Source organism: Phalaenopsis equestris, unplaced genomic scaffold, assembly GCF_001263595.1.
Source record: "Phalaenopsis equestris unplaced genomic scaffold, ASM126359v1 Scaffold000533, whole genome shotgun sequence".
Lineage (NCBI taxonomy): Eukaryota > Viridiplantae > Streptophyta > Magnoliopsida > Asparagales > Orchidaceae > Phalaenopsis > Phalaenopsis equestris.
The window spans coordinates 648,524-665,832 of record NW_018164973.1 but is presented as its reverse complement, the minus strand read 5'-3'; the positions used below and the strand labels follow the sequence as shown (position 1 = coordinate 665,832).

At 32.8% G+C, this 17,309-nt stretch overlaps 1 protein-coding gene across 3 annotated transcripts in view; it reads right to left on the bottom strand.

Moving 5' to 3' along the window:
* Nucleotides 1–3,486: 3,486 nt before the first annotated feature.
* Nucleotides 3,487–17,309, bottom strand: part of LOC110028840 (suppressor of RPS4-RLD 1) — a 152,095-nt gene continuing 138,272 nt past the window's right edge. Inside the window, exons 18-23 of one of the 3 annotated variants that reach the window (XM_020730853.1) lie at nucleotides 12,962–13,053; nucleotides 12,504–12,542; nucleotides 12,333–12,423; nucleotides 5,241–5,338; nucleotides 4,526–4,820; nucleotides 3,487–3,716 (exon numbers count right to left, since the gene is read on the bottom strand). In XM_020730853.1, the coding sequence (XP_020586512.1) occupies nucleotides 4,529–4,820; nucleotides 5,241–5,338; nucleotides 12,333–12,423; nucleotides 12,504–12,542; nucleotides 12,962–13,053 (612 nt within the window). In that variant the 3' untranslated portion in view covers nucleotides 3,487–3,716; nucleotides 4,526–4,528. Of the gene's footprint in view, nucleotides 3,717–4,525; nucleotides 4,821–5,240; nucleotides 5,339–12,332; nucleotides 12,435–12,503; nucleotides 12,543–12,961; nucleotides 13,054–17,309 lie in introns of those variants that run through there. The other 2 variants (XM_020730852.1, XM_020730854.1) reach the window with 2 other exon arrangements.

The window sequence follows — 17,309 nt, the reverse complement described above, 5'->3', positions numbered from 1 at the left end:
TATATATATAGCTTTTGGCTCATTATTTAGTTTGTTGACCTCAATCTAAGCTAAAACTAGATAAAAAATTGAAAAAATACTTAAAAGCAAGATGTGAAGAATGATAACATAAAGAAGAAGGTAGCCTAATGCTATTTATGTGGAATAATATTCAACTAAATCATATAACTATACTAAAGAACTAGGTAGACTAAAATTTATTTAATTGGCCAATAAAATCAAGCTAACTATAACCCAATGAAAAATTGGTAGGCGTGCATTCATAAGGGGACATAAAATGTTTAATAGTTATGGTATTAGGAATTATACATCGAGAGAGCAATTGTTGGGTAAGAATATTAAGTATGACGAAGAAAGTGAGTTTAGAAAGAATGGAAATTGCACGATCAATAAAATCGAGCTCATGCTAAAGAATGTGCAGATTAATACACATAGTAAGTTCCGTTGATTAATTTTATTGTTAATTCATGTGGAATAACAAAATATAAGACCTAATAAGATAGATTGCTAAAAAACTCTCACTCAACCTAGAGTGTTCTGAAAGCTTAAACACTCCTTAGCTTGAGATAAAAGTTGATGAATCTAAAGAATGCCTTATAGCAGTGACAAGGTCAGTCATGTAACCTTCTTTAATTAGCTTGAGAATTAGACTTAGTTGAAGTGAAGTGTAATGATTAAAACATTAAAAGCTAGACATGATGGATGATATAAAGCTTATATAAGGCACCTCTAAAGGTTATTTGAGTCTCCTCTAAATAAGAGGGTATATTCCCATACATAGACAAACAAGTTCCATCAATTATGATAGAGACATCTTCAAAATTTGTATCACCCATTAATAATGAAAGATGAAACCATAATATATCCATGGTCTGGGATATGATCAACTAACCTACGTCTATTTGGCATGTAGATTTATCTCTATATATGAAGGATACATGCAATTTAGATGGCATCAGAGCCATCAAAAGGCTAGAGAGCTTGCCATCATGCATGGAGCCATCTTGAGAAATTCCTAAAGAAAACTTATAAGCTATTAACGATATGGTATTCTTTTTAAGTTTAAATAATAAAATAAAGGACAAAAAGAGGCTTAACTTCTTATATTTAAAGAAGTATTATCATCCTCTATATATCATTCTTGTTTTATCTAGCCTCTAGCAACATTATTACTCTCAATCCTTCTTGTTCCAAAATACATGAAAAAAATAAGTTACCATTAATCTCTCCAACACTACTAGGAGTATGCTTCTAAAAATCAAATTGGATATTAAATCAAAAAAAAAAAAAAAAAAAAAAAAAAAAAAACCTCACTGGGTTCAGAATTATATATATATATATATATAACTATAACATGAGCAGAGTACAATCTCCCATCCACTACCTCCAATTCTCACTGTATTTGTCAAAATCTTAACTTTATAATGTCCTTATGAGCTTATCCTAAAAGAGTTGAACTGAAAGATTGTTAATCGTTAGAAAATTAATTCAATATTAGTTCAGATCAAGATCTGATTGAAGTAAACGAGCCAAATTATGAGCCAAAATTTTGCATCAATTTTTTTTTAGCCAATTTCGAGCCATACACGAATCAACTTGAACTGACTCAAGATTGACTCACAAAAAAATTTTTTTTTTGTTAATTTTTACAAATTATATGTAGTGCTTAGTAAAATTAAGCATAACAAGCTATAGGGCAATTTTGAGCTGGATTGGATTCAAAATAACTCAATTTGAGCCATCTTGATTCAATTTCGAGCCATATAGAACATAATTGAGCTGCCACAGGTCCAAATAGCTGAAATTTGAGCCAACTTGATTCAAATAAGCCGAGCTGGCTTGAAATCAAACGTAATAGGCCACGAGCCGATTTTAATCCAATCTCAATCCATTTGATTCAATTTCGAGCTGATCTCAACAGTACTCGAAATAAGCTCATGAAGAGGGAATCACATATTCAAGTCTACTACTACAGACCTCATGGCGGAGCTAGTTGCGTCTGCATTTTGTGAAAAAAACTAGGCTAGGATATTTTAATCAAGTCCAATCAAAATAGTTTTTTTTTTCTCATTGAGTTTATCTAAAATAAATAAAATACTTAACAAAATAAATTAAATATTCAGTTATTGTAATTTATTTATTATAAAATAAATTCAATAATTCTAAAAAATTACTCTGATTAAATCCAACTTAAAATATCCTCATTCATAGTCATTCCTATATTTCTATATCATTGTCGATTCATGGCAGAAATCGTTACTGTAAAAAAGTGGCCATGACATAAATTTTTGCAGTTGAACACGAGCGAGCCCAGGCTGAGCTTGTGTTTGGCTCGTTTGTATTTCGAGTTCAAAAAGTGTGTTCGTGTTCGGCTTGTTTGCTTAGGGAGCCGAACGCGAGCCGTTCACAAACAAAGAGTTATTTTGACAACCCTAATTACGTAGCCATAAGATGTTACGGATTGGGGTAAGATTTAAAACATCATTTGAATTTATTTTAATAATTTTTATTTTATTTTCTTCATTAATACTTTTAATACTTTTAATTAATTATAAATCTTTGTAGCCTTGCAGTCAATTAAATTTTTAAAACATACTACTCATCAAAGATATATATAATTGATTAGTAGTATTTCGAGCCAAAACGAACCGAACACGAGCTGTTCGCGAACAACGAGCCGTTTTGACAGCCCTAGTTAGTGCCAAGTTAATGCATTAGCACATGAAATTATTTGAAGAATTTACATGCATAACACACAAGTATCAACCTAACGCCCAAAATTAGATATTTATTCTTGTTAATACTTTAATGTCATAAATATATGCATGAAAAGATGCACTTCAATTTAAAAGGAATATGATTTATGATATGATGCTAAAAATATGAGTGATATGTATAATAATGATTTTGGTGTTAGAAATGCAAAAAATATGTCGTATATATGTAAATACCCCTAATTGGATATATACTTGTTACTGAGAAGTGCCCCATACATAACACCCGAAACATTGTTATTTATAAATCTAGCACCCCATTTCATCCATTTTTTAAATTCTCGCTCAAATATCAAAATTCGTCATACCAAATTTTAGGTAAATTTCTAAATACAAAAAAATTGGGCGGTATGTATGTAAATTTCACAACAACAACAGCAACAATAGCAATCCTTTATTCCACTAAGTGAGGTCTGTTATATGAATCCTTTCTCTTCATTGTGTCCTAGTGAGTGTCATACATTCATTTTAGTCAAACTACGATCATTTTTTATACAGTATTGCGAAGTCTTTACAGGTCTACCTCTACTTTTCTCAATATAAGTCGAATCTAAAAGATCTAATCTCCTAACCGAATCACCAGCCGTACGTAAATTTCCCTAAGAAAATAAAATTTATTATATGTTTTTTGGAAAGGAAATATTCAAAGTAGATCTTGAGCAGTAACTTTCAAAGCAGAACAGTACAAGCAAAACAAAAACCTTAACCAAATAAAACAAATACCCTAAAGCCAATGGCTAATAACAAGAGGAGTATAACATACAAAAATAAATTAGTAAAACACAGAGAAACAAATGCATTTAAGTTTAGGGTTATAGAACAGTACCACTTTTGAACCTTGCACTTTATAATTCACACAGAAAATAGCTTCCCCCAACGAAGTGCTGTAATCAAGTCATGGTTTTCCCAGGGCAAAGAATGGCTGAGAGCAGCATGTATGACCTGGAAATAAGGAAAGTTCAGAGCTCTGAAAGAGAGATGTTGAAGGCCTGTTTGGGACTCAGTCAAATTTTTTTTTTAATTTTAAATATTTACTTATTTAGAGTATTTTTTTATATATTTTTAATTTTTATTTTTAAAAGGAATCAACTTATTTAGAAAAATGCTCAAAATAATTTTTAGTTAGTTCGAGTATTTTTAAAGATGATTTAACATGTTTTAACATATTAAATATATTTTAATTTAAATAAAAAATAAATAAAAGAAAAGAAAATTTACATATACAACGCACAATTCTTATCTATTTACATATTTCACGCCCAAAATTTGATATTTACACTTAATAAATCATAAATCTATGCATGAAAATGTGTATTTCAGATTTTTTTAAAAGATAGTAATGATGGTATTTTTGATGTGATGTTAATAATTTGAGTGATATGCATGTAAATATGAATGTTTAAGTGCATTAGAATTGTGTGGTATGTAATTAACTTCCCTTAACAAAAGATTATAAGAAAAAAAAAATGGGGGCCTTTACATACATACCATGCAGTTCTTATGTATTTACATATCTAACACCTATACTTCAAAATATTTACATTCATAACACTCAAATCTCTAGCATCATATCAAAAATAGCACTTTACTAACTCTATTAAAGCCGAACACACCTTCTCAGGGATAGGTTTATAACATGTTGTAAATGTAAACATCAAACTTTCGGTTTAGATATGCAAATCCATAAGAATTATGTGGCACTCATGTAAATTTCCCCAAAGAACAAAATAAAAACAAATGGCTGGACTTACCTTTTATGATAAAAAATAATTACTCAGGGCAGAAACTGCTGATCCAGTTGTTGAGAAAGTTGAAGCCACGTCCGGATATTCTTTCCAAGCGACGCTATATCTGAGAGATGGATATAGCCATGTTTTTATGGTGTTGATGAATAACTGAGGGTTTGGGGATAGGAGGGCTTCCCAGTCCACCTGGACGCCGGGAGGGATACTCGCGGTTACTTCCATGTTGGTCGCGATGAATAATCCTAACATAACCGTCAACCCAACAACAGCAGACCCTCGAGTTAGTGGCTTGAAGTTTAACCTGCATGTTTGATTTGATTCAGGAAAAATTGTGATGATCTTGAAAAATGATATTTGTCGATTTTTCTATGATATTTTTTAGCGGAATAATCGTCTTGATATTTTGTTATAATGTTAATTTTTGGGTGCATTTTAAATATGAACCATCCAATTCCTACGTATTTGCATATATAACACCTAAACTTTACTTTTTACATTTATACCACCCAAATCTTTCATGTCACCTGAAAAATACCACTGTTTTAACTTTTAAAATGTGAAATGCACATTTTTTATGAATGGGTAAGATGTCATATATGCAAAAACTAAAGGTTAGGTGTTAGATATGTAAATACATAGGATTTAAGAGGTATGTATGTAAATCTTTCTTTTCATAAAAGAAATAAAAGAAAAAGGCTGCATCATATGATAAGAATTTTACCAGTAGTACGTCATTCGGAGGATTGCATCTTTTACATTCTCCAGCAAACTGAGATCATTTGAGCCATAGAGCTCATCACAATAGGCAGTGCATAGCTCCTGTATTTTGATAACAATCTCATAAGAAAAACAAAAGACGTCAAGGAAAAAAAAATAAAGGATAAATATGATAATTTAAAATGGAGAAAATTTCCTGTTCAGCTCTGGCCTCAGCATGAACAGCTGAATTATCAGGCAGAGAGAACAAGGAGGCATTACATAAATACCAACGAAATTCTTTATATATTTATATATTTAACCCTTAAACAATCATATTTACTTATATAAAATATAACCATTTAAGTCAAAAAAAAAAACAATTAATTTTCATTTATCTCAACTAAAATATACTATTTCATGCAAATGTTTTAATGTGATTCTAACACTGGATATTATATAAATAAATATAAAGATATAGGGGTGTCCGATATACATATACATAAGAATTTTGTGGCATGTATTTAAATCCCTAATCAAAAAATAAAAATTTACAAGCAGATACAAAAGAAATAGAATTCAAGCCATTCATACAGAAAAATATGACAATTTTAGTGAGTGCTGCCTCTGTGAGTCTCATATGAGGAATTGAAGGCTATCTTAACTGCTGGAGTCAAAGGGTACAGGAAGCGTAAACAAAACCCGACAGTATAAAAAGTTTATCAAACTCAAACAGATATCTAAAGTTGACTTAAATCCAAGGAGCATATGGAGCCTACCTCTCCAAATGATCTGCAAAGACCGAGGAACTCCGAGATTTATTTAAAGCGTACCCATATCTGAAGGGATACAAAACTTACTCAACTCTAGAGGCATGTTGGGATGGAAGCATAAGGAGTGTATTGTATTATTTTTGAAATAATACCAACCAATTTTTATGTATTTAAATATCTAACACCTGAATCTTATTTTTTTACATGTCTGCCGTCTGAATCTTTCATATCTCTTAAAAAATACAACTATTTTAACTTTTAAAAGTAGAATATACATTTCCATGCATAGGTGAAGTAGCATATATGTAAAAATTGAAATTTGGGTGTTAGACATGTAAATACATATATAGAAATAGGGTGGTATGTGTGCATGTAAATTTTCCATTATTTGTTCATGCATTTCATTTTTTTTTGTCAGTTTGAAGCAATCCAAATGCTAAAATTTTCAGAAATTTAAAATACCCCAAAATATTTGATTTCCCTCCAATTTAAAATTGCTCACATGGACCATTAGGCATTGCCCCCAACATAATATAAATGTATTTTTTATCTTGATCAGCAACATAAAACCAGAAGGAAAAAAATGGTTTTTATTTTTTAGCATATTTAGCTGGAGCCTACTGCTTCTCAAATTTTTAGAAACAGCAACAATAGTTAACATGATAAAGCTAAGGAAATCAGTTATATTACCATCAGCATCACCTATTATAACATTAAACCCTTGATAGTTGACTTCTAATTATTTTCCCAAACAAGGATTAGCAACATACATTTATACACGGATATAAGCTTAGAAATCAGTTTTTTTATTCCTTGAACCAACGATATGAGGAAAAAAAAATCAAAAACTAAATGGCCATTATTTAAAAGAGAAAAAAGCATAGTATGACGAGAATGGATGGAGCATATTTATATTCTAAAGATGCTATTCATAGATTAAACTAATGTAGATATGTTGTAAACCATCTTTGGGAGGAAAAAATCTTTCTTCCTTTCATTATTCACACATAAGGTCCATATATAGGAAAACCAATCCCTCCTAATTTACAATCTTACCAAATACCTAATCTAAATATGAAAAAGATATAATTATAAAATAAACATATAGAACATAAATAGAAAGAGAATAAAACAAATCAAAGAGTTTGCAAAATTGTCTTCCAATTCAATCATCCAAGATCTTGTAGGTGACTTGCCGGTCCAACCTTCTTGTACTTCCACACTCTCCCTCAAGATAGGTCATAGATATTATAGAGACCAAGTTTGGTATTGAACTCAGAAAAGGTATTTAAAGAGCTTTGGTGAAGACATCAACAACTTATTGGTGTGTTGGGATGTATTTTAACTGTATAAGTCGACCATTAACCTTTTCGAGATGAAGTGTCTATCAACATCAATGTGTTTGGTCCTGTCATGATGCACATGATTTTTAGCCATACTGGTAGCTGCTTGACTGTCACAAAATATTTGTATGGGTCTATTTGAGATACACCCCAATTCTATTAACAATTTCTGAATCCAGATCCCTTCACAAATTCCTAAGGAGAGTAACCTATACTCTGATTCTACATTACTTGTTACTTCTCCATGCAACTAGATTCCCCCATACATTGAAGCAATAACTTGTTATGGACCCTTTGTTAGTGAGTTCCCCAACCCAAATTTGCATCAGTGTAGACTTCTACCTCTCTGTCTTTAGTTTTCTAAAAAAATAATCCATAACTAGGAGTCTTCTTGAAAAACCTCATAATCTTGTAGATATCACCAAATGACCTTCATTTGGGTTATTTATGTGTTGACTCACAATATTGACGAAGCATAAAATATCTGCCCTAATATGTGTCAGATAGATGAGTTTCTTGCCGATCTTTGATATATTCCTTTATCCATAGATATTTCTTTTTTCTCCCCTATTAGACTTCTTGTTGAGATCCATTTAACTATTAGTAGGTTTGCATTCAATCATCCATGTCTCGTTTATGATATATTTTCTCTATGATATAACAATGTCTTTCTTGGACCTTGATATCTCCAAAAAATTTCTCATTGCTTCTAGGTTTTTGATTTCAAACTCAGTGAAAAACATTTTAAGAATTTTTCTTTCACCATCACCGGTAATAATTATATCATCCACATATACTATCAGTGTAATAATCATACTTTCCAAAGTATGATTTATGAACAGTGTATGATCGACTTGGCCTTGAGAATATCCATTATATCTCACAGTTTTAGCAAACCTTTCAAACAATGCCATTGATGATTACCTAAACCCATAGAAAGATTTCACGAGTTTTCATACTAGGTGTTCGTTGGAATCATTCTCAAGTCCTAGTAACATCACCATGTACACTTCTTTAAGATCCTAATTTAAAAAGTCATTTTTTATGTCTACTTAATGCAATCCCTACTCCTTGTTAACAACTACTAGAACTCCGATAGTGTTCAGTTTAGCAACTGGTGAAATATCTCCTGATAATCAACCCCATAAACTTGAGTGAAATATTTTGTAACCAGGCAAGCTTTGAATCTCTTATTACCACCACCAGCTCTGTACTTGATATTGAGCATCCATTCGCATCCAACTAACTTCTTATTATGAAGAAGTTTAGTAAGAATCCATGTGACATTAGTGCTTGAATCTCCTCTTCAACTGCTTTCCTCCACCTTGGATTTTCACGAGCTTCATGAATTAATGGATTTAAGAATCTGCACACTATCAATGTTAGATACAAAAGCTTTATAGGATGAGGATAGCTTCCAATAAACTACATACTTCTGAATTGTTAGTACAACTTTCATTATCATCAACACCAAGAAGTGTAAGGGGATAACTTATGAGTATAATACTCACTCGAAATTTTAGGTGAGTGGGACTCGAGTTTTATTTTGAACCAATTTGTCTTTGTAAGTTGTATTCCATATGCTAAAAGTTTTTCTACCTTCTTATATACACATAAAGTATTTTATTATAGACTTTATGTTGGGTTAGTTGGATATCCTCAAGAAGAATAAGAGAGCAAGGTTGAAGACAAGTAGGTTGTGAGGCAGTGAATGTGTCATCAAGTACATCCCAAAATTAATGTTCATTCGTACTCTCCAACTGAACATAAGATTTGAGATAGTATGATTGATTCTCAAAAAATGTAACATCCATGGATTCGTAATATTTTCTGATAGCATGTGAGTAACACATAACCCTTTTTGTAGAATGCATACCCAAAGAAAATACATTTGATAGATTTAGGGCCAAGTTTTGTTAAATAGATGCGAACAAAGTATACACATCCAAATATTTTAAGTGGTATAGTAGAAGTGAAAGCTCTGATGTGAGGGTAGGAATCAATAAAGATATGAAGCAGTGTTCTGAAGTTAAATATCTGACTAAGCATTCGATTGATAAGGTATGTTGCAATAAGAACTGCTTCCCAACAGAAATATTTTAGAACTTGATGAGAAATCATAGTTGAGTGGGATACCTTAAGAAGATACATGTTCTTTCTCTCAATTAACCCATTTTGTTGTAGGGTATTAATACATGAACTCACATAAATGATTTCATTTTTTTGAAAGATAGGATCCAATAACATAGTTAAAATCTTCATTTGTATTATCAGTTTTGAGGATTTGAATTTTGTATTGAAATTTAGCCTGGATAGTCATGTAATTGAAGGTTTGAAAGATTTGGTTGTTTAAAAATTCTCCTTCATTAAAAATGCCCTAGTAGTTCTAGTATGATCGTCAATAAATGAGACAAATCATCAAGCCCTACTTAGGATTATTACTTTTGAAGGTCCCCAAATATCATTGAGAACAATGAGAAAAGGGTGTGAGGGTTTGTACAGGTCATAGGATAAGCATTTCTAGCGTGTTTGACAAATTGATAAATCCTACATTGAAAAGAACTAGATTTTTTGTTGATAAACAAATAAATATACAACTTTACAACATAATTGAGATTATGATAACCAAGATGACAATGCCATAATATGACTTTATTTTCGACATACAGACTCAACATACTCAGAGATTTGAGAAAAAGATGGAGGTGGGATCACTTGTTTGTTTAGAGAGAGACTTTTCTTGAGTAGGTATAAGCCTTGATGCATTTAAACACTGCCAATCATATTTTTCAAATTCACTACCTAAAATTCACAAGATTTTGCAAGGAATTTTGTTACACATTTCATATCATGAGTAAGATTACTAATTGAAGTTAAATTATAGTCCAACTGTGGAAGATTACTAATTGAAGTTAAATTATAGTCCAACCGTGGAACACACAAAAGAAAGGAAAGAGTAATATCCTGAGAGAGCTCCATAACTCTTTTTCCAACAATTTTTTAGTGTGATCCATCTGCAAGTTTGATAGATCAAGATGTAGAAATCTCTTGATAGTTGACTAAAATATTGATGCCTCTAGACTTGATCAGAAGTTCTTGAATCCATGACTCAAATTCTAAATCTCCTAGTGCTGACAAGATGAGAGAAGAAAATATTAAATTGGTATGTCATGAGGCTGCGGTGCTGTTCCAAATTGCCCCTAAGGAGTTTTTCAGTACTTCAAGTTGTTCCTTTTGCATTAGCCAACCCTTCGGATGTGGAAGCAACATTAACCTTATTCTCTTGATCTTTCCTTCTATGACAAGGTTTTCAATCTGTAGGCTTTCCATCGATTTTCCAACATTTATCTTTAAGATGCTCAAATTTCTTGCAATAGTCACATGCGAAACATTTCTTCTTGAGTCGTGTCATCGGAAAAAATATGAGTACATAGAGTCAAGCTTTCAGTACTGGTAAACTCTCACTTCCAGTTATCATACACTTTTTTCTACTCAAAAATTTCATGGGTAGATGGAAGAGGCTTTATTCTTATGATCCTCCCTCTCACTTCATCCAATTCCTTGGTTAGTCCCCTAGAAATTTAATAATTCTCTTCTTCTCAATGATGAACTAAAACATTACAACACCGTGTAGACATTTCCACACATGTATCAAATATATCCAATTGTAGCCAATGCGTTATCAAGGTGTTTCAAAATATTGGCTGACACTTAGCTCTCCTTGATGAAGACCATGAAGTTTAGTTTCGATCTCAAACAACTCCGCAATATTCAGAGTGTTGGAATATGTTTCTCTTACAACCTCCCAGATTTCTTTGGCAATTTTGTTAAGCAAAAAATTTTATCCTATTATAGTGGTTTTGAATCTTCCATGTGCGATGGTTAGGATTAATGAGCTCAAGAACTGTGCAATTTCTTATGAGATATTCCTCTTTTCCTTATCCAAAAATGTACATAAGCACACGTTGAGACCATTATAGCCATTAAGTTTATGATTTGTAATCAAGGTAGAAAGTTCAGGAACTGTTCGGACATAATTCCTGATCTTCTGATTCATATTTGAACTCCCTAATAGAACTCAACATCTTTATCCCGTGCTTGGTCTTCATAAAACCTGTGCATATTTGGGCTACTGCTTGTTGCAAGAAGAAAGTTAGTTGTGCTTCTGCAGGAGGTTGGCTGGACGTTGGAAGTTGGCTGCAGCTGGCTATAGAATCGGCCACTATCGTTGCTACTGCTGCTGCCAACATAAAGAAAGTAGGCTGTTGCAGAGAACTTAGGAGGATTACAGCGTAGTAGGGCCTGTAGCAGGGATGATTATTGCTGCAGGAAGAATCACGGTGGAAAGAACTAAACAGAGAAGGGCCTGCAGGGAGAATCCGATGGATGAGGACCTGAAACAGGGAGGATTCTAGCTGTAAGGAGGATTCCACCGGCACAGATGAACAGAGAAGGGCCTACAGGAAGAGTACCGACTGCAGGGAAGAGTGAGTGAGGGCTTGCAAGCCGTCTAAGAAGATTTCTGGCGGCTGCTGCAGGAGTTCCTACGGTAGGAGGAAGCTGGGTTTCCGACAGCTGTTCAAAGATTTGAGACCATGTTATAAACCAACTTTGGGATGAAAAAAACTCCTTTCTTCCTTCAATTATTCATACATATATACAAATATAGGGAAGCCGGTCCCTCCTAATTTATAATCTTATCAATTATATCTAATTTAAATATGGAAAGGAAATAAGTTTGAAAAAAACAAAAAAAACACAAATAAGAAAAGAATAAAACTAATCAAGGAGTTTCCGAAATTGTCTTCCAATTCAATTCTTCAAGATCTTGCAGGTGGCTGGCCGATCCAACTTCCTGAACTTCCACAAGATATATAATTTTTTATAGACATCTAACTTGTACTTTAGATTTGTGATGGAAGTTCTATTTACCATGACAGAATAAAGTTAACGAATTTTCGATATAAAATCTACGTCATTCTATCAACAAAGGCAATATACCTCCCATGCTGCTTCCATTTCTGTATCATAATCTTCCCATCTAGAAGAACTTGATGGTGTTTGAATCGTAAAATCAAATCCCTTATTTCCCCTGCATATTATCTATAATTATAAATCAGAAAAAAAGCGAGTAATACTTTGTAAGAACAGTAAGTTTTCTCAAGGAATTACATCCTCCGAATGCTAATCTGTGTTCCATCAAGCTGCTTCCTGTAAAAAAAAAGGATAATATTATAACACAAATCTGAAATGATTTTACACTTAAGCGCGTACTGAATAATAATTGCAACCATAGTAGCATAAGGCTTGTTCGACACCACTATTGTTTTTTGATTTTATTTTAAAAATAAATTTGTTCAGTACATTTTTTATATTTTTTTATTTTTAAAAACAATAAGTTTATTTTTAAAAGTACTCGAAACATCTAAATGACATTTGGAGTGTTTTTAAAATAAATAGATATGTTATACCATACTCAACATATTTTATTTTAATTCAAAACATAAAGAAAACAAAATAAAAATTTTAAAAAAACATCAAAAGTGATCCCAATGGCCCCCTAAGTTGGTGATATGTCATGAGAATATATGATGAAGGTTAACAGCTTCAGTTAAGTAAAAAAGGACTACCCCTCAAAGGCTGCGCTGTCGCACATAGTAGCAACCCAGAAACTTTTGCCAACAATGCCATAAAGGTCCGAACAGGATTCAACATGTGCTATCTGTGAATGAAATATCTTTCAACTCATTGGCTTAAAAGAATATGTAAACCCCATGATCAAGATATATAGGAATTAAATGACAAACAGAAGTCTTTCTTCTAATAGAATGAAAACAATCACCAAAATAACAATATTTCATGAATTATCATTTAAGTATACCTGCCACAAAATTTAACAAAAAAAAAAAAAAAAAAAAAACAAAATCTCATTAAGGCAATCAAATGAAGGATTGCTACATGCTTTAGGCAAGAACACAAAAGTATCAACAAATGAAATCAATTCTGTCCACCATCTGAAAATTAGGGAAGCCATGGGTTAGAGTAAATGTAGCAAACATGAATATATAAAGAGCTCAAGTCAAGAAAAGATTACTAATACGACAATTTATAGGATATGAAAAACACGGTTAATGCAATTAAGAAAATAAAAAAAAACAAAAATCAATTCTTGACATGTAACCGTGGTTTTAACATTACAGATAAGGGAAGATTTTGATAATCATCATTATAAAGATATCAAATATAATTAAGTACTTCAAATAATCACAATTAACCATAACTCAACACTAGAGGTTAGCTTTATGAGTCTTTCTCCCTTTACTCCAATTGAGTGATAATAGCCCAAACCTCCCATCATCATCATCATCAACACCAGCTTTATACCGATTTTGGGGTCAATGACACAGTCAATGTTATGTGATTTTACCTGCATGTAATCATTCTTTTACTTATTATTTCATCTCTTTTATCATGATTTTATGCTTGTGGAAGGTTTTTTGTGCCATTTTGCAGATTAAATGTGTCAAACACGCAAAACAGAGTCAAAACAAGTGAAAGTTGTTGTTCGACATAACCTTGCCAAAACTAGCGTGACCACACCAGTTTCGGGACCACGCCGGTCTCGGGTGTGGTCACGCTGACAGACCGACAAATCTCATTTTGAAGATTGTTTCATGCTGATTTTTATTGGATCTTTAAAGGAGGCATCTTGGACACCAAAATTGAAGAGGCTTCTACCTTTCTCTCTTTGTATTTTTTTATGTTTTCGGAGAGGTTATTGTATGAGAGAGAAGTTGGCTGCTGTTGACGAGAGAACCAATCGTTTTGAAAATATTTCACTTTTCAGTTTTTCTTGCAAAAATGGCTTTGATGGATGTATTTTCGGTGTTCTTTCTAACATGCGTAACTAAACTCTTTTTCGCACCTCTGTGCTTATGGGATGTGGTTTTGTGATTTTCTCATATGATTTCTTTCTTTTTATCGTTTTCCTGAGAAATCAAGACTTTTCGTTGTTATGTTAACCATATATTATCAATTACTCCTGATAAAATCAATTAGGATGTTAACATATTTCGTGATCTATGACTCCTACTTGTTGCACAAAGAAATGAAATGGTTAACCACATAATCTGGATAATAATAGACATATTTTATCCGGGCTTTGCAACCTAGAAAGAGGATCACAATAAATCCACGAGATGCCATAGAGATTGAGAAAGCCTCATCTTCATAGATCCTAGTCTTCTTTTGACCTAGACATAGACATAAGGACTTTATATCCTTGTTGACAATAATCACACAAAGTAAAGTCTAGAAAAACCATAAATCGCCACATTGATGAAGTCACAGAGGCGCGAGCCTCACATACCTTGAAGAATAGTAAAATTTATTTACTGTTGTTTTCCATTTTTTTTTAACGCAAAATCTTTTGTTTTTGCTTTTAAGTAGAATTTTAGGAAATCATCTCCTATTTGATTAAACTATACTATGTTTAAGAGTTTAGTAAACTAGAGATTCGTCCATCAGATAAGTTCTTAGCTCTTTCCTCATGAGATCGACACACGATACTCTTTAAGCACATTATTACTTGACACGTTTACTTGCATTGTGGACCAACTTACTTCGCGGTAAATTTTGGCGTGTCAAATCAACAATATGAATCATTATTTTTTAATTGCTCATTTTGAGTGTTATCTAAGGTAGAAAATCTATTCTTCAAGTATAAAAATGAACTATTATCCATGTAACCAAGGCCCATCCCTTTTCTTTTCAAATCCAAGATTAATTTTATCAAAATTAATTTTATCAACTTATTTAACATGCTTGCATTGACACTTAATGAGACACAAAAGAGAAAAAAAGATTCATGCAATCGACCCCACTTATTGAGAAAAAAAATGCTTCTTATTGTTTTTGTATTTAACACGGTTGTACACTCAAATGACCTGCATCATACGCATGACTAGATAACTCGCAAGCAAGACCCACAAATGCGTTAGGATCGGATGCATTCCAGGAAGTAATTTGGCAAACTCAACTCAGCTTGCCTTAGATACTTCTAACTCGCTAATTCGGGCAAGGGGTTCGCTCAACAACCAACTTGAGCGCGATGAGTTACTGAGTTGAGCCTCTTTTCACAACTCTCCCTTGCATCCGAGACTCCATACAAGCTACAAGAGACGGCATGTCCGCACAAGCCATAGAAGACAACATAGCCCCGCCATATACGGAGACATGGGATGCAACATGGTCTCATATGCTGATATGTACTTTCATGTATTTTTCATTATATTTTGTCACATCTTGTAATAAAATCAAGAACAGCCCAAAATCTATAAATAAGGGATAGACAATTATACTAACGTAGGACATAAGAAGGCCATTCACTGTTTAGCTCCCTCTTGCTCACTTTCTTCTTGTTTCTCTTACACTCCAGCCTTTTGTGTTCCAGCCTAGGCGTTGTGTTCATAGATAACTTGGGATTCAACGATGGGTTGTTTCTATCATTTATTTTGCTTATCCAAACCATTTAACTTTATTTTCTGTAACCTTGGTTTCAATAAATACAATTCCAAACTTTTACCTAATATAACTATTCATTAATTTAATTTGGGGCATTTAAATACATACCACAAAATTCTTATGAAATAACATATCAAGCACCTACACTTTGACTTTTACATTTACAACACTTCAATCATTCATCATCACATCAAAATTACCACTATTACCAACTTTATAAAGTGAAATAACAACTTTCATGCACATGTAAAGTGTTATGAATATAAAAATTAAAGTTTAGCTATTAGATATGTAAATACAAAAATAATGTGTTATGCAGGTAAACCTTTCTTTATCTTGTCTAGTTTTGTCACACATCCAAATTAACATTCTCATTTTTACTAGATACCAATGATTCTTTTCAACAAAGATTCAAATCTATACACCATCACCAACTTAATTAAGGTTACATAAATTTACCTTTAAGCCTCTCAATGATATCCTCTTCGCCTAAATACTTCGAGAAGGTTTTCTAATTTAATCACCTAATATTAGCACTAGAAGTTATATTGTCATCTATGCTACACAAATCTTTCACACCTGTGTATCTTCTTAACTTCTAAAAATGTTGAATGATGATTATTAACATTACACCCAATAAAATTATATATCATACACTCAATTTTTATTCTACTAATTATAAGTCTTTATGACACGGAATTCGTACTGTAGCTGCCAAGTACTGCGGGATTTCGCAATCACGGGGATGGACAGAAAGAGTCATGTTTTCCTTTCTTATACATTCTTTCCTATCATTCTTCATTTCTTTTTAGTCCTCTCTCTCTCTCTTACTGTAATCATTGTAAACTGATTGGTCACACACATGCCAAATGTTTTAGGCTTCATCCACATTTGAGATCCAACCTTCCTGTGCATTTGGATTCTGCAATTCCTAACAACACCCAAGTGAAGGAAAGTATAGCAGAAACTGAAGATCTTCCATAAATGTTGAATGAAAATTTGTCTCATCAGGCTATTCCTCATCAACCAGTTCCGCAGCTACTTCCCACTGTTGTTGAGATAGTCTTCCTCAGATCATAAATACTACGAATTTGGTTGTAACGGATGCTTGCCAATGTGTTTTGGAATCACCTATCGCGGGAGAAGAGGGTAATCAAGCCCTGGAGGAGCGTCATGATCAAGTTGTGCTGCATGCTGAGACTGCTCAACAATTTACGGATCAACAAACCCCCCAGAGTGAGCACTCCATCGAAGATCCACAAATATATCAAATGGGATAAACACTGACAGATGAATGAAAAGTTTACAAATCTAGGAAGAAGGAAAAGGAATGCTAGAACTCAGGAATTTTCAGGATGACTGTTTGATAGTTTCAGGTGGAAGCCCACATGTCAGTTTGGTATTAGACTCTCTCCTTAGAACCAAGGGGGGGGGGGGGGGGGGGGAGGAGCGGAG